Below are 13,968 nucleotides of genomic sequence, written 5' to 3'. Positions count from 1 at the left end.
GCTTCTCCCGCTGCCTGCATGACGTCACGCCCCGCCACGCTGACGTCACGCTGACGTCACACCTATTTCCCCGCCCTCCCCTCCCGCCGCCGGCAGGGGGCGCCGCCGGCCCCCCTCGCTGTGGGCCCCACCGCGGGCATCGCCCTTTGAAGAAGCGGCAAGTCTCGCGAGAGCGCCGCGGCCTCGCGAGAGCGGCGGCCATGGCGGCGGCGGCGGCGGCGATGGCGGCGCCCGGCGGGGAGGGCGCGGAGGCGGCCCCGGAGCCGCCGCCCCCTGCAGAGACCCCGGCACCGCCCGAGCCCGGCGCTGCCGACGGCGACAGCGGGTGCGGGACCGGGCCCCGGGAGGGGGGTACCGGAGGATCCCGGTACCGGTACCGGGGGGTGCCGGGGGTGCAGGCCCCGTGCTCAGGCCCCGTTTGTGCCTTTCAGGGCAGAGGCGGCGCCGGGGGACGTCGCCGCGGCGCTGGAGGCCGAGTCCGGCAGCGGGAAGGACCCCCTGGTACGGGGGGGGGCGGTTTTGGGGGGTGGCCACGGCAGGACGGGGGGCAGGGGTGTGAGGGGGGGGCATAACGGGTGTGGGGGGCCCTTAACGGGTGTTAACGGGGCCTGTAACCGGTGTGAGGGGCCCCCCGGGGTCCCGTCGCCGTGTGAGGGGCATTTCCTTACGGTTCCGGATGCCAGAGAGGCTGCGGAGCCCCCATTGGAGATATCCAGCCCCCCCCCGGGATGCCACCCTGCGCCCGGGGGGACCCAGCCTGGGTGATCCCCGGGGGTCCCCTCCGATCGGAGCTGTTTTGGGGCTCTGTGATCCCTGCAGTCATCACTTTTACCCCAAGCTACAAAGTATTTCAGGCTCACTCGCAGCATGGCTTTATATCGGGGAGGGGGGTGGTACAGATATTCCCCCCAAAATCCGTTATCTTGCCAGTTATCAGTTTGGCAGCCCCTGCACAGCCCTTCGCCGCCTGCCCGGGTCAGGCTCTCAGCCCCGTGCTCTGCTTGCAGGAAGGTGCCGGCGATGCCTCAGAAGCCTTGGACACGCAGGCGGGCTCCGTGGACGAGGAGAACGGGCGGCAGCTCGGGGAGATCGAGCTGCAGTGCGGGATCTGCACCAAGTGGTTCACCGCAGACACGTTTGGCATCGATACCACGTGCGTAAGCTCTGCTTAGGGCTGGGCGTGAAGCTGTGGTGTCTGTTTTTATTTGTGCCTCATATTCTTTTTTAAAAAAAGCAAAATGTCTGCATAAATCATGTGCGGGTTTCACCTTGTGCTGTCCTTGTCCACCCCTTGTAAGCAGTGACAGGCTGCTCAGGGCTCAGTAAGAGAAATCGGTGCAGAAGCTGCAGCCGGAGGAAGCTAAAAAATAACATCATTAATGTGCTAAAAAATTAACGTCATTAATGGGCAGTCTGAACACAGCGTTGTGTGCAGTCATTAACCCTTCATATTTCTGTGCAGTGCTTTAATTAATAGTGTGCTGTTAGAAATCCTTTTTGTGCTCAAATCAATGAGTTTTGAAGGGTTGCTACCAGGTCTGTCAGAGGCTAAATTGATGATTAGTTTGTGTAAGAAAAAATGGAAACATAGAGTGGGATTCTCAAGGACCAGGACCGTGTATTTTGTGCCTAAAAAGTTCCCCAGAGTTCCACTTTATTTTAATTGGTTGACTTTGGTTTGGCTCCATGGCTAGAGCTTCTGGGTTGGTCTGGTTTTGCTGGGTGAATTCCAGGACTTGTCTCAAACAAGATGACACTCAGTTTGCTTACAGTTTTCCAATGAGTTTTGTGGCTTTTGTTACTGCTCATGATAAAATCAATTTGATGAAAATACTGTGGAACCTGTAAGATGTTCTTTTTGTAGTCAGAGCATGAGAGTAATTGGTTTCCTAACCTGATGAAGGTAAGGCATGCACCAGAACTTACAAACTGTGCTCTTTTCCAGATCATGTTTGCCTTTCATGACCAACTACAGTTTCCATTGCAATGTTTGCCATCACAGTGGGAACACGTATTTCTTAAGAAAACAAGCAAGTAAGTCTAAAAGCTTGCTCATTGAAACTTTGTGCTGGATAATCCTAGAGACTTCATTTTATCTAGAGTCTGCGATTGCCATTTGGGCACTAACTTTGTAAAGGTGAAAATCTGTTCGATGTTTGCTGGTGGGGTGGGATGTGGTGGTTTCGTCATTACTCGAGATAGCACGGGTGCTTTGTGCTCTGTTATCACTCTGAGTGCTCGTGTGTTTGATCTTCCTCGTGAAGCCTGACCCTAGCTGTGGTGTATCTTTGTTTTTAAGATCTCAAGGAAATGTGCCTTAGTGCTCTGGCCAACTTGACGTGGCAGTCAAGGACACAAGATGAGCACCCAAAAACCATGTTCTCAAAAGATAAGGTAAGGCTGCTAGAAGATTATCACAGACCAAAGTAAGTTACGATGTCGCTGAAGAGCAAGTTCAAACAAATATGGGCAGTGTGACTTTCAGACTTGTGTTGTTAACTGCTGTTGATAGGATTTCTTTTTTTTTTTTTACAGGATATTATCCCGTTTATTGATAAATACTGGGAGTGTATGACAACAAGACAGAGGCCTGGGAAAATGACTTGGCCTAATAATATTGTCAAAACCATGGTACGTAATTGGAGTTAAGTTCACGGGGGATTTTCTGTGAGTGATACAGTTGTCTGATGTTCATGTTTGAGGTCTAGACTTAGAGCTAAACGCTGAAGATTCTAATGCTTCTTCCTGCAGCTGCTTATGTAGTTGGTACTGGTAGGACATACTAATAGTACGTGTTTTGGCTTAAGCATTTGTTAATGAATTTGCTGTGATCATGTATCCCGTGTGGCTTACGCTTGTTCTCTGTTTCAGTGTAAAGAAAGGGATGTGTTCTTAGTGAAAGAGCATCCGGACCCAGGGAGTAAAGATCCAGAAGAAGACTACCCAAAATTTGGACTTCTGGACCAAGTACGGAATTGGATCTGGAAGGAAGATGTGCTGTTGGGAGGGAAGGGAGGGAGGGAGGGGTGTTAGTGCCCTGCTTGGACTTGGAATTGTAAGTTTGTCTGAGCCTGTACTTCAGCTCTTTCTTTCTTTCCTTTTTCAGGATCTTGCCAATATTGGTCCTGCGTACGACAACCAGAAGCAGAACAACGCTGTGTCCACAAGTGGAAGCTTAAACGGCAAGTTCTTCACTATTTCTTTTTCCAGTATTTGGTTTGAAGCTGCATTTTCCCAGTCCTGTAGCCTAGCATGTGTGCAGTTAAATCAGCTGAGATGCAACAGATAAACTGTTGTGTGGACTGAGGTCGTGCTTATTATGTTTGAAACACGTCGAGCCAGTCTCACCATCCCTTTCTATAGAGATTAACTTACAGTAAAGGTTCAGCTTTCTTCTTCGTGGTGGCCAGCTACTTCAAGGTGCTCCCAAGAAAGCTGAGCTCCATGGTTTCCTTACATAAGTGTTTTATTTTGCATACTTCTATTACTCGGATTTCCTGTTTTCCTCACCCTGGAGATTTGCAAGTAGTGAGGGAAGGTATAAGTCATGTGTTTCCTTCTGATCAGTCTTTGTGTTTTACTGTTACTCCTTTTTTGTGGGGTGACAGCTGTGCAAAGAACTTTCCCCAACTCGTTACGAGTAATTTTAGCAATCTTACTGTAGTAGTATTAAGAGCTGGTGACGTTTCCTTGGACCATTCCATGTGAAATGTGCTGAATTGTTACCTAGCAGGAGGTGATTTGGGCTTTTTAAAATAGGATTTAAGGCTGCGTTGTCTCTGTTTCGTGCACTGGTTGTTTTTTCCTTTAACTATTGGAAGTTTCTCAAATGTGTGGTGCCACTTCTGTTCTTACAGGTGGAGCCTCTTTGGGTGGTGAATATTTACCTTTCAGCTTCTAAAACTTAAGTATTATTGTGGTTTGGAAAGCTTTTTTGCTCAGTTATCTTAGAAGCTATATTCAATTTAAAATAAAAAGCGTGCCCTGATGTGATTGCAAGAATATTTTAATACAAACCAACAATTTCACCTTGTAATGTTTAGCAATTAGAAGCTTTTAATTTATCATATTCTGCCCCGCCTGACTAGTTTAAAGTTTTATTTTCAGTTAAGTTTATTTTTTAGTCCGTGTTATCAGTCTAAACCTGATACTTTTGTGATTTAAATTTGTAAATGAGTCTATGACATCTTGATTGCTTAGGTAAATACGTGGTGACAACCTGGGGAGTCCCAGTATCTGCACTAAAGCCAGCAGGTGCCGTTTAGATCACGTCACGTGTGTGCAGAATATGGTAACCCTTCAGAGGTCTGAGCCCCTCACACTGCAAGGGGAATGCTGATAATTCAAAGCTTGCAATGTTTCTAGTTTCAACCCAGTTTGTGGTTCTTAAAAGTGTTTATCTGCAGTACAGAGAAATTCTGGTTTTCCTTGTAAATCAGTAGTAATGCTTTTTGAAATAGTGTACTGATAAAACGTGTACGCAATTTAGCATATTGAAATATTAATACTGGTAGTAGTTTGGTAAAATTTGACACGTAGCTTGTCCTGTAACACTTTTATTTACCACTAGAAGTTGGGGGCCATAACATGAAATGACATGTGCTTTAAGCATAGTACTAATTGTGGTAATACTGAAGAGAAACACCTGTAGTGCTTTTCCTTTTTACCAATCTTCAGTGTATTGTATTTTATAGATTAAAATACATAGTGCAGTGCTTACTGCGTGTGCAGGTATTGGTGTCAGAGTGTTTCTCCAGCATCGTGTGTCACTGGGCTGACAGCTTTGCTTACAGTCAGATAGCGTATGCTGTAGGTTGGGTTTTCTGCTGCTTTTGCAGAAAAAAATTTGAATTGTGTGGCTGGAATCTCCATGAAAACAAATAATAATGCTTTCAAGCAGGAACCTAGTGCTGCTGGCTGGAGATCTTTCTGCAAGAGAAAAGGTTTTTATAATTCTTATCGTAAAAACTGGAGTGGAGTTCATTGTATTGGTAAAACTCATTTCGCTTCCACTCTAAATTATGACACTTGACAAGTTGACTGGAACCTACAAAAAGTTCTGGGTGTTTCTGTGCTTGGTGAAGTTTGTTTCCAGCATAGCTGTGTGGAAGAAGGCACACGAGCTAGTGAACAGATGTGAACTTGGCTGCTTCTGCCTCTTCTGTTCATGGAGATTCCACACTCACGGGCTCTCTCTGGTCACCGGTTGCTTACCATGCTGTCATTTCTCTCTGAAGGGGGCATTGCTGCAGGAGGCAGTGGGAAGGGACGGGGAGCAAAACGCAAGCAGCAGGACGGAGGGACCACAGGAACGGCCAAGAAAACCAGAAGGTAAGAGGAAAGAGGGCAGAGTGACACAATGATGAGCACCTTTAGCAAGTCGTACGTTGGTCAGAGGGACAGCTGCAGTTTTGATGCCTCAGTCTGCCTCCCATCTGTCTCTCTCTGCCCTTAGTAGATCTGTGGGCAGTCACACCATAACCCTGTGATGTTTTTGTGCGTCACCTGCTAGAAATATTTGAAGTAGCTGAGTACGTGCTCATTTCATGCCAGCTCTCTTGGGAGCAAAGTGCTGTGTAGGCTGTGACACTGCAGGTACTGCTCTGTAAGGTTGTACCGGGCTGTCCTGTCGCCGGACTGCAGCCACTTGGAGATGCCAACCTGTAGTTTCTGTGCTTCACAGCGACCCGTTGTTCTCTGCGCAGCGGCTACCGCCCCATGGCTATCCTCTGGAGCACCCCTTTAATAAAGACGGCTATCGTTACATCTTGGCTGAGCCCGACCCCCACGCTCCTGACCCAGAGAAGCTGGAGCTGGACTGCTGGGCAGGGAAGCCAATTCCTGGGGACCTCTACAGAGCCTGCCTCTACGAACGAGTCCTCCTGGCCCTGCATGACCGAGGTACGCAGCTGGCTGATCAGACACGTGGTGTAGCCACGTGGTATAGAAATCACAAATGAATTGTGAACCTGCTCTTATCTGCTGCAGCTCCTCAGCTGAAGATTTCGGATGACAGACTGACTGTCATCGGCGAGAAGGGCTATTCCATGGTACGAGCCTCACACGGAGTGCGGAAAGGAGCGTGGTATTTTGAAATATCCATGGATGAGATGCCTCCGGACACAGCTGCCAGATTAGGCTGGTCGCAGCCACTGGGTAAATAATTGTACCAAGTACTTGTAGCAGGCAGTGGTTTCTAACTAGTTCCTTCTTTTTGTTGTTGTTTTTCCCAGTAATTTAAGCCTCAGAAGAGGAAGTAGTGTTCAGCCTGACTGGTTTGTCACTGCTTTACCAAGGGATAAACTCTTTCTGTAGGTGCTCTGAGCTGTTCAGAACTGCAGTACTGGCAGATCCTTTATGCTGCTGCATGCTTGGCCTTGCTTAAAGCTTTAGTCACCGTATTTGTGCTAATGACGGTTGTATTTATTAACTGAATGTAATTATTAGGTCAAAACATGGAGAGATGTACATATAGAAGTGTTCCTGATACAATTTGAATGTTGATCAAGAAGCATTGGTTTCTGCAGGGAACCTCCAGGCACCTCTGGGATACGACAAGTTCAGTTACTCCTGGCGCAGCAAGAAGGGAACCAAGTTTCATCAGTCAATAGGGAAGCACTATTCGTCTGGCTATGGCCAGGGAGATATCCTGGGCTTTTACATCAGTCTTCCGGAAGATACCGAGACTGCCAAATCGCTGCCTGATACTTACAAAGATAAGGTGAGATGTGGGCTTCGTTAACTGAAGAGGTGACTGTGGGGACTAGTGGGAAACGGCTTGCGCAACCTCATTTTTCCTCTCCTTGAGTGTGACCTTCCCAGCCTACCTCTGGGTGTCACTCTGCTTCACAGCAGGGAAGTCTGAAGTGTTGACTTCAAGAAAACAAAATACCCCCACCCAGAGGCTCTGCAGGGGAACGCTGCATGTGCCCTGCTGAATGAGATCGCCCACATCTTGTTTCATCTACTCTTCCCCTCCTGGTTCTCAAATATTTGAGCTGTGTGAATCACTCTTCTTGGGTACTCTTGGCACAATAGGCACACCCATCCCAGAGCAGGGCTCCTGTAGGTCTGCCGTTCTTTAATGTCACTGTAGGTAACAGATTTTTGGATTATTTCTGAAGTGTGTGTTTCCTAATATTTCAGGCTTTGATCAAATTTAAAAGCTACTTGTACTTTGAAGAGAAGGACTTTGTGGACAAAGCAGAGAAGAGCCTAAAGCAAGCACCTGGAAGCCAGGTAAGTTAAGCACTGGGAGGTGGAGTGGAAGCATGCAGAACTGAAGAGTGGTGAGTCTGCTGGGACTGGGTTTTCTGTGTGTTACTCACTTCTGTTTAACGGCCACAAAGGGAGGCTGATCATCAAAAAGAATACAAGTGAACTGACCAAACCAGCTGCATGCTTTGCCTGTAGTGTTCTTGCTGTCACTTAAGTATGTTAAAAATGTCTGGCATCAGGCAGAAGGGGAGTCACTGATAAGCTGCCTTTTGACAATTACTTTGTGGCTTACAAGTAAGGTCCTGAACATCAGCATCAGTGGAAAAAACTTCTCATTTTACTTTTCAGATAATATTCTTCAAGAACGGTGTCAGCCAAGGTGTTGCTTTTAAAGACATTTTTGAAGGCGTTTATTTTCCTGCTATTTCTTTGTACAAAGGCTGCACGGTAAGTAATGTACTGTCAAAGATAATGCCTACGTCCAGCCATAGTTTTATTAATGCATGGAGTGGACATGCTGGGAGGGTGTCAAGCAAGCCCAGTTAAGTGCGTAAAGATGGGGAGCTGTTTTATTAAAAGCAGTCTAGAGCAATGCAGCTGTTCACATGTGGGATTTAACTTTACTTCACTGAGTGAGTTCTGTCCTTTGGTGGGAGGATGTATGTCCACGTGTTCTTGCACAGGGTGCAGTTAAGCTCAGGCAAAATTCTTCAGGCCTCACCCTCTTACACTCCTATCTCTTTTTTCCTCACTTTTCTAATGCAAATGTCTTCTATAGGTTTCTATAAACTTTGGACCCTATTTCAAGTACCCACCCAGAGATATCACTTACCGGCCAGTAAGTAATGACTGAACTTCTGTTCCCCCCTACTTTGTTTAAATACCCTGGGGCTATCACTAAATGTGGTTGAAAATTTGCTATGGTGGGGAGGAGTAGATTTATAGCAAGCCTGGATCTGAGCCTCTTCAGGTTTTGCACTTGTAGCTTGATATTGCAGCTGAAAGGAATGTATGTAAAAATCTTGAAGGACAAATAGCGTTTTAAAAAAAAAAGTGAATAACTTTTGCCTCTTGACAAAGACAGCCTTCATTTTGATTAAATATTTCATATGCAGACTATAAATCCCTGATTCTGCCTGTGATAGCTTTTTAGTAGGAGGCCTGACTTGCTGTTTAAGGAAACTGCAGTATTTTTATCTCTGCTACTGTTTTCAGGGGGAACACAGTCCTCAAGTACAGGCGCAGGGGTGGCACTACCCCAACTGCTGTACAAACAGCAGTGGCCAGCAGGGCTTGTCCCTCTGTCCTGAGCCTGCGTATCGTGAATTGAGCTAACTGCCTTTTGTTCCCCTTGCAGATGAGTGACATGGGCTGGGGTGCTGTGGTAGAACACACGCTGGCAGATGTTCTCTATCACGTAGAGACAGAAGTTGATGGGAGACGAAGCCCACCCTGGGAGCCTTAAACGAAGTAGGTGCAGCTGTAACAGACCACGGACACGGTGGCTATCAAATCAAGTGGGTTTTATTCTAGGAGAAGGTGCATCACTCAGAACAATCTGTCAATGAACAAACACGATGAAGCCAATGCAGCTCTTGGTGGCAGGTGTTTTGTATGTATATTTGTTACCTGCTGAAGATTCATGCGCTACCCCTCTGCTGGAGTCTAAGTGAGTGCAGGTCTAGTATGTATCGTGCTATTTGTGAGCATCTCCCGGAGTCTTCAGTAACTTACGGCATAGCTAGCTGAAGAAGCAACTATTGTGTTGAGATAACTTCTCACCTGATGTACTGGGGTTGTAACAGTCACTTTGCAGTGAGAGCAGGCTGCAGCTGGACCTACCTGCTGTCTGTATACGTGCAGAAGCAACATTGACACTTCTGCTCACCCGTGTTTGGCTAATTGTAAACAGCTTCCATCCAGAAGGATTGTGTTGTAACAAGACTACTGCATGTAAGACTGAAATTTGGGCTTCTGCCCAAACTGTATTTTTTTTTTTACATAAACTGGCAGCCAGTTTAAAAATAAACCTTTCTTTAAACTCTTACATTTTTGTCTTGTGATTTTTCTTCTGTTTAGATAACTAGTTTCATTCGTAACCTGTAAACTCAAAGTAGCTACTTCAAATCTGAAGCTCTCCTCCAGCTACCTGCATGAAAGCATTGACTGTCTTTACAGGGACTCCTGCCAATGACCATCATTACAGAGCTTTGAATAAATAGTTTTCCTGTACAGACATGCATAATTATAATCAAATAAGTTAGAGCTGCTTCACTGGGGGAAAGGAGGGGAATAAATTTTAGGTTAAGTCCCGTGTTTGCACACTGAGCAGGTGCTGGCTGGCCCCGCCTTCTGAATCAGGCTCCTGGGACCTCCCTAATAACTAATTAGCCAAGGCCTTTAATAGTAGACATTACTAATAAAGCGTTAACTGATGCAGAAGGCCAAGCCAGCACATGCTGTATGTGCAAACACAATACCTGAAGGGACTAAAATTTCAGGTTGTCCTGCACGTGCACTCAGAGCCTGTGCTGGCTGGGCTCGCCTTCTAAATCAGGCTCCTGGGAGCTCCCAGCTAATTAGTTAAAGCTTTATTAGTAATGTCTGCTATTAGAGGCCTGGCTTGTTAGAACAGGCTGGAGTTAAACTGCATCTGACTTACCTAATTACCAAGATCCCTACTTTTACCCCTGAACAAAGCATTAAATACTAGTCCGTGCACAAGGAGGGCAGCTGCTGCCCGGGGCTGGGTGCAGTCAGCAGCTCACGGCCACCGTGCGGGCCAGGCGCTCCCGGAGGTGGTTGGCGAAATCCACCTGTGTCTGGGACAGAACCTGGTTGATGATCGTCTTCGGCAGCCAGCCCTAGGGAGGAGCAGACAGCAGCCTGTTAGGGGGACTCACCACAGACATAACTCTTGCTTTTAGGGGGAAATAGTTCCCTGTGGGGCTTACCTTCAGGTCGATGCTCAGCAGCCATATCAACTTGGTTTGCGAGGGGTCGCCGGCCACCGGGCGCAGGATCATGCAGGTGGGACCGTTCTCAGCTCTACAAGGGCAGCAGCGTGTGAAAAACCAACCTCTGACTTAACCTCAAAAAGCGCTGAAGCACTTTATAAATTAGGATTTCCTTCGCAATTTCTGCCTTCCCCAAAACAAAACTCACTTTGCTACTGAAACACACCACAGCAAGGCTGAGCCCATGCTGGGATGTGAATTTAACGTTCACAAAGCACTCCAAAGCGAGCACAAGAGGCGGTTACCTCACGAAGCCCTGCTGCTCTGGCATGGCCCCGTAGGTGGTGGCCATGCCGGCCAGGACGCAGGTGGAGCCGCGCCGCTTGGCGCAGCGCACGCTGACAAAGTCCCGCGGCCCTACGATGTTCCCGGGGGTGGCAGCCGCCTTCTCGTGGGTGATCACCGTGTCTTTTCCGATCTTCTGCAGAATCTGGACGGTACAAATCGTAATGTGAGGCATTTATGGCAAAAAAGGGCTACAGGTAGCCAAAAGCTGGCTTTTGAGCAAGTGCATTTCCTGCAGAATCGGTAACAACAGCCCTCCCTCCGCACACAAGCTGTGTGGTTCCTGCAAAACAGGCTTAGTGCCTGGAGTGGGAAACATCCAAAATAAACACCCATCCCCAAGGAACAGGTGGAAAAACCCCCGCTGTGATGTGCAAAGTGATTCCCCAGCCCCTGTAAGGCCACGTGGAGCAGCGGATGGATCTGAGGGGGTGGGAACAGAGCCTGGCACCCCCCGTGCAGGCACCCGCTCCCTACCTTGACCTCCTTGACGCTGGGGTTCCAGTCTCCCATCTGCTCCATGTTGTCCACCAGCTCGCTGTACACCGCGTCCAGGGGCTGCTCCACCACCACCTCCAGGCGGAACACCTTGCCCACGTCAGGCAGCACCTTGCTCAGCACTTTGTCTCCGTTGTCCTGCCGAGGGGAAGGCAGGGTCAGCACCACCAGGACGGGACCCCCACCCGCAGCAGGACCACCCCGGCACAGCTCACCACCACCGTCTCCGTCTTCCAGCCCTCCTGGTCCCCGAGGATGCTGAGCGATTTCTGCAGGGCTTCCTCCCCTTGCTTGATGTAGGACATCTCCGCCTCGCTGAAGGGCTTCTCCTCCAGCCTCGAGCCTGGGAGGCGGCGGACAAAAGCCAGGAGGGAGCGTAAGAACATTACAGCAGGCTAAGAGTCCTAATACCAGATAAGCTTTATCTACACCAAATTGATTTCACAGTGCCCAGGGGCTCAGGAGCTCAGCTCAGCCCCCCCAGCCCGCGCTTGCCGTGCGCTCAGCACACCCACGAGCAGCTTCCCTCCAGCCAGACCCCGAGCACCGACCCCTGGGGGCCAAAATGCAGCAGGAGGAGGCAGAGTCCCCCCCCTGCCTGACACTTACTGAGCAGGGAGCTCCTCCGGCGGACCTGGTTAATCCACGCGCCGGGCCCCGCGCTGCGGCAGGCCAGCCGGCTCAGCTCCTGGCTGATGGCGACCGCGGCTTGTCGGCGGAGACCTGGGGCAGAGAGGGCATCACTGAGCCGTGCGGGGCGTTTGCCAGGCCGTGCTTCTTTCCTTTAAGCATACAGCACTGAGAACCCCCTGTGCGACTCCTTTCGCCCCCTGCCACCGCTTGCTGCCCTCGTGCCACTGGAGGACAGGAGCTGCGCGGGCTCTGCTCCGAGCCCAAGCTGTGCCCAGGGAGCTGACGGCACGAGCAGGTGCCCAGGAAAAGCTGTAGGAAATGGAACACGAGCACGAGATCCTGACAGCCAAGGGGACATCAGCTACAGCTGCTCCTCCTGGGGCTCCAGAGCAAGAAGCCTGCAGCGGGCTGAGCGCTCCCAAAGCGCTCCCAAAGAGCGGAGGCACAGCCACGCTGGAAACGGTGCCCAGCCCTCCTCCATCAGCCCCCAAACCCCAGAAACACAGCCAGCAGCAAAAAGGGGTCCCGGGGAACAAAATGCACCACCCAGGGACCGCAGCCCCCCATGCCCTCACCGGTCATGTTGCGCAGGTGTCGGTAGGAGATGGCAGCGCACAGCTTGAAGGTGGCGGGCAGCATCTCGGGGCTGGCGTCTGCACGGCGAGAGCTCCTCTGCCCCAGCCCTCTGGATGCTCGGCCTTAAATACGCCCGCTGAAGGATGCTGGCTTGTCAGCAGGGAGATAAGAGCCGTCACTTACGGCAGGGCCCCGGGGGCCAAGGCCAGCCCCCTCCCCGCACAGCTGCCGGGGGCCGCAGGTCGCCCATGGGCAGGGCACCAGGCGCACGCTCGCAGCCTCGTGCAGCCAGACCCAGCCCTGGCCATGGGACAGAGCCCACCGCACCCAGCCCCCCGACACGGGACGGGCACCTCACACCCGTTACTGGGACCAGATTTTGTGGGACTGCTGCTGAGGGGTCTGTGCGGGGAGCAGGAGGCGCCCCCCGGGCTCCGGCACCCCGCAGCTCCACGCCGGGCACAGCCCAGCAAGCTCAGAGCCCCCAAGCAGCCCCGAGCCCCCTGCCCGCACCGAGGGGCAGCTCCGGGTCCCCCCAGGGCTGGTTATCTGCGGGTGGGCAACGTTGGAGCAGCGATAACGCTCAAGGATGAAATGACATTTCTGGGATGAGTTACGGCCCCGCAGACGAGCGCTCGCGAGCCCCCGTGAATCACCAGCTGCTTCCTTTGACGTCAACTCCTGCACCCTCCTGCGGGGAACCTGACCTTCCTCCTCCTCGCTGTTGCAACAGCTTGGCCCAGGGGGAGGTCAGCCGCTCGCTGCGCCAGCAAAGGACACCCCGAGCCCCCCGAGATGGGCTGGGGGCACCCGGGGAGCCCTGCGCAGAGCCCCTGGGGCGGTCGGCCCTGCTGGTCCCCCCCTACCTGCGCTGCGCACGGCCCCGCTGCTCCAGGACAGCCGCTCTCCATCACCACGTGTGGGACACGGCCACCACCTGCACGCAGGAGCGAACAAATTTGCTTTCCACCCATGCCACGCGAGGCACCTTGTGCTTGTGTAACTGGATGTAGGCACTGGTGGCACTGGGAGGAAGCCAGAAGCCGTGCGCCTCCCTCCCCGGTTACTGCAGCAGCACTGGGGAGCAGCAGCCCCCTCCGGGGGGTGCAGGGAGCCCCCCGTGCCAGGAGGCAGCCGGGGCTGTTGTTATCCCAGCCTGAGCAGCCGCTGCCGCACACAAGGCCTCGGCACAAGGACGCGCTCTTGTTTTTGAGAAGAGCCAAAACAGAGCCCGGGCAGAGCCACCCCTTCGGCTCCGGGGCTGTGCCAGGAGGGCACCAAGGGCCCTTGGGGGGGGGACCTGGAAAATTGGGGATGTCCCCGGGCTGCTCACCAGCTCCCCGATGCCGGGTCACCATCTCCTCCAAACGTCCCCTGGGGGTCCCACGGTGTCGCCGTGCCACGGGTCAGCAGAGCCTGCAGGGAGGGAGAGGGACCCGCAGCCCCCCGCGCCCCAGAGGCACCGGGATGGGAAAGCCCCTGGGGTGCTGGGGGAAGGGGAGCAGCGGGGAAGGGGAGCAGTGGGGCCGGGCTTTGTGCCTGCTGCCCCCAGCACCCACCTCGCCGCAGCTCTCCGTTGGGGCAGGAGGAGCAGAGCTGCTCTGCCCACGCAGGACTCGGCCCCAGCCACAGCCCCACCTGCCCAGGCCCCCAACTGGTGATGTTGGGATGGATCCTGCGCTGGGAAAAGCACCCAGACCCTCCCCAAACCCCCGTGGGGTGCAGGAAAAAGGGAGCTGAG

The 13,968-nt window shown here is 51.8% G+C and overlaps 2 protein-coding genes across 4 annotated transcripts; one reads left to right on the top strand and one right to left on the bottom strand.

Moving 5' to 3' along the window:
• The first annotated feature begins 167 nt into the window (after positions 1 to 167).
• On the top strand, positions 168 to 9,265 carry ASH2L (ASH2 like, histone lysine methyltransferase complex subunit). 2 transcript variants are annotated; one of them, XM_038166831.2, is made up of 17 exons: positions 168 to 325; positions 432 to 501; positions 1,008 to 1,153; positions 1,946 to 2,034; positions 2,300 to 2,394; positions 2,536 to 2,631; positions 2,872 to 2,967; positions 3,107 to 3,182; positions 3,858 to 3,875; positions 5,238 to 5,331; positions 5,684 to 5,901; positions 5,989 to 6,156; positions 6,528 to 6,721; positions 7,147 to 7,239; positions 7,567 to 7,665; positions 7,997 to 8,056; positions 8,576 to 9,265. In XM_038166831.2, the coding sequence occupies exons 1-17, from the start codon at positions 201 to 203 to the stop codon at positions 8,681 to 8,683; spliced, it is 1,845 nt and encodes a 614-aa protein (XP_038022759.1). In that variant the 5' UTR covers positions 168 to 200; the 3' UTR covers positions 8,684 to 9,265. The 2 variants fall into 2 exon arrangements, with proteins under 2 accessions (XP_038022759.1, XP_038022760.1); XM_038166832.2 differs by lacking the exon at positions 3,858 to 3,875.
• Positions 8,725 to 13,956, bottom strand: STAR (steroidogenic acute regulatory protein). Of its 2 annotated transcripts, none has more exons than XM_038166838.2 (9): positions 13,561 to 13,956; positions 13,094 to 13,164; positions 12,227 to 12,377; positions 11,628 to 11,741; positions 11,234 to 11,361; positions 10,998 to 11,156; positions 10,481 to 10,665; positions 10,173 to 10,266; positions 8,725 to 10,082 (listed from the first exon to the last, which is right to left on the bottom strand). In XM_038166838.2, the coding sequence occupies exons 3-9, from the start codon at positions 12,288 to 12,290 to the stop codon at positions 9,975 to 9,977; spliced, it is 852 nt and encodes a 283-aa protein (XP_038022766.2). In that variant the 5' UTR covers positions 12,291 to 12,377; positions 13,094 to 13,164; positions 13,561 to 13,956; the 3' UTR covers positions 8,725 to 9,974. The 2 variants fall into 2 exon arrangements, with proteins under 2 accessions (XP_038022766.2, XP_027299335.2); XM_027443534.3 differs by having other exon boundaries at positions 12,227 to 12,373.
• Positions 13,957 to 13,968: the final 12 nt, after the last annotated feature.

The sequence above is a fragment of the Anas platyrhynchos genome, chromosome 23 (assembly GCF_047663525.1).
Source record: "Anas platyrhynchos isolate ZD024472 breed Pekin duck chromosome 23, IASCAAS_PekinDuck_T2T, whole genome shotgun sequence".
Classification (NCBI taxonomy): Eukaryota; Metazoa; Chordata; class Aves; order Anseriformes; family Anatidae; genus Anas; species Anas platyrhynchos.
The sequence above is the reverse complement of the archived record's forward strand: the minus strand, read 5'-3'. Positions and strand labels throughout refer to the sequence as shown.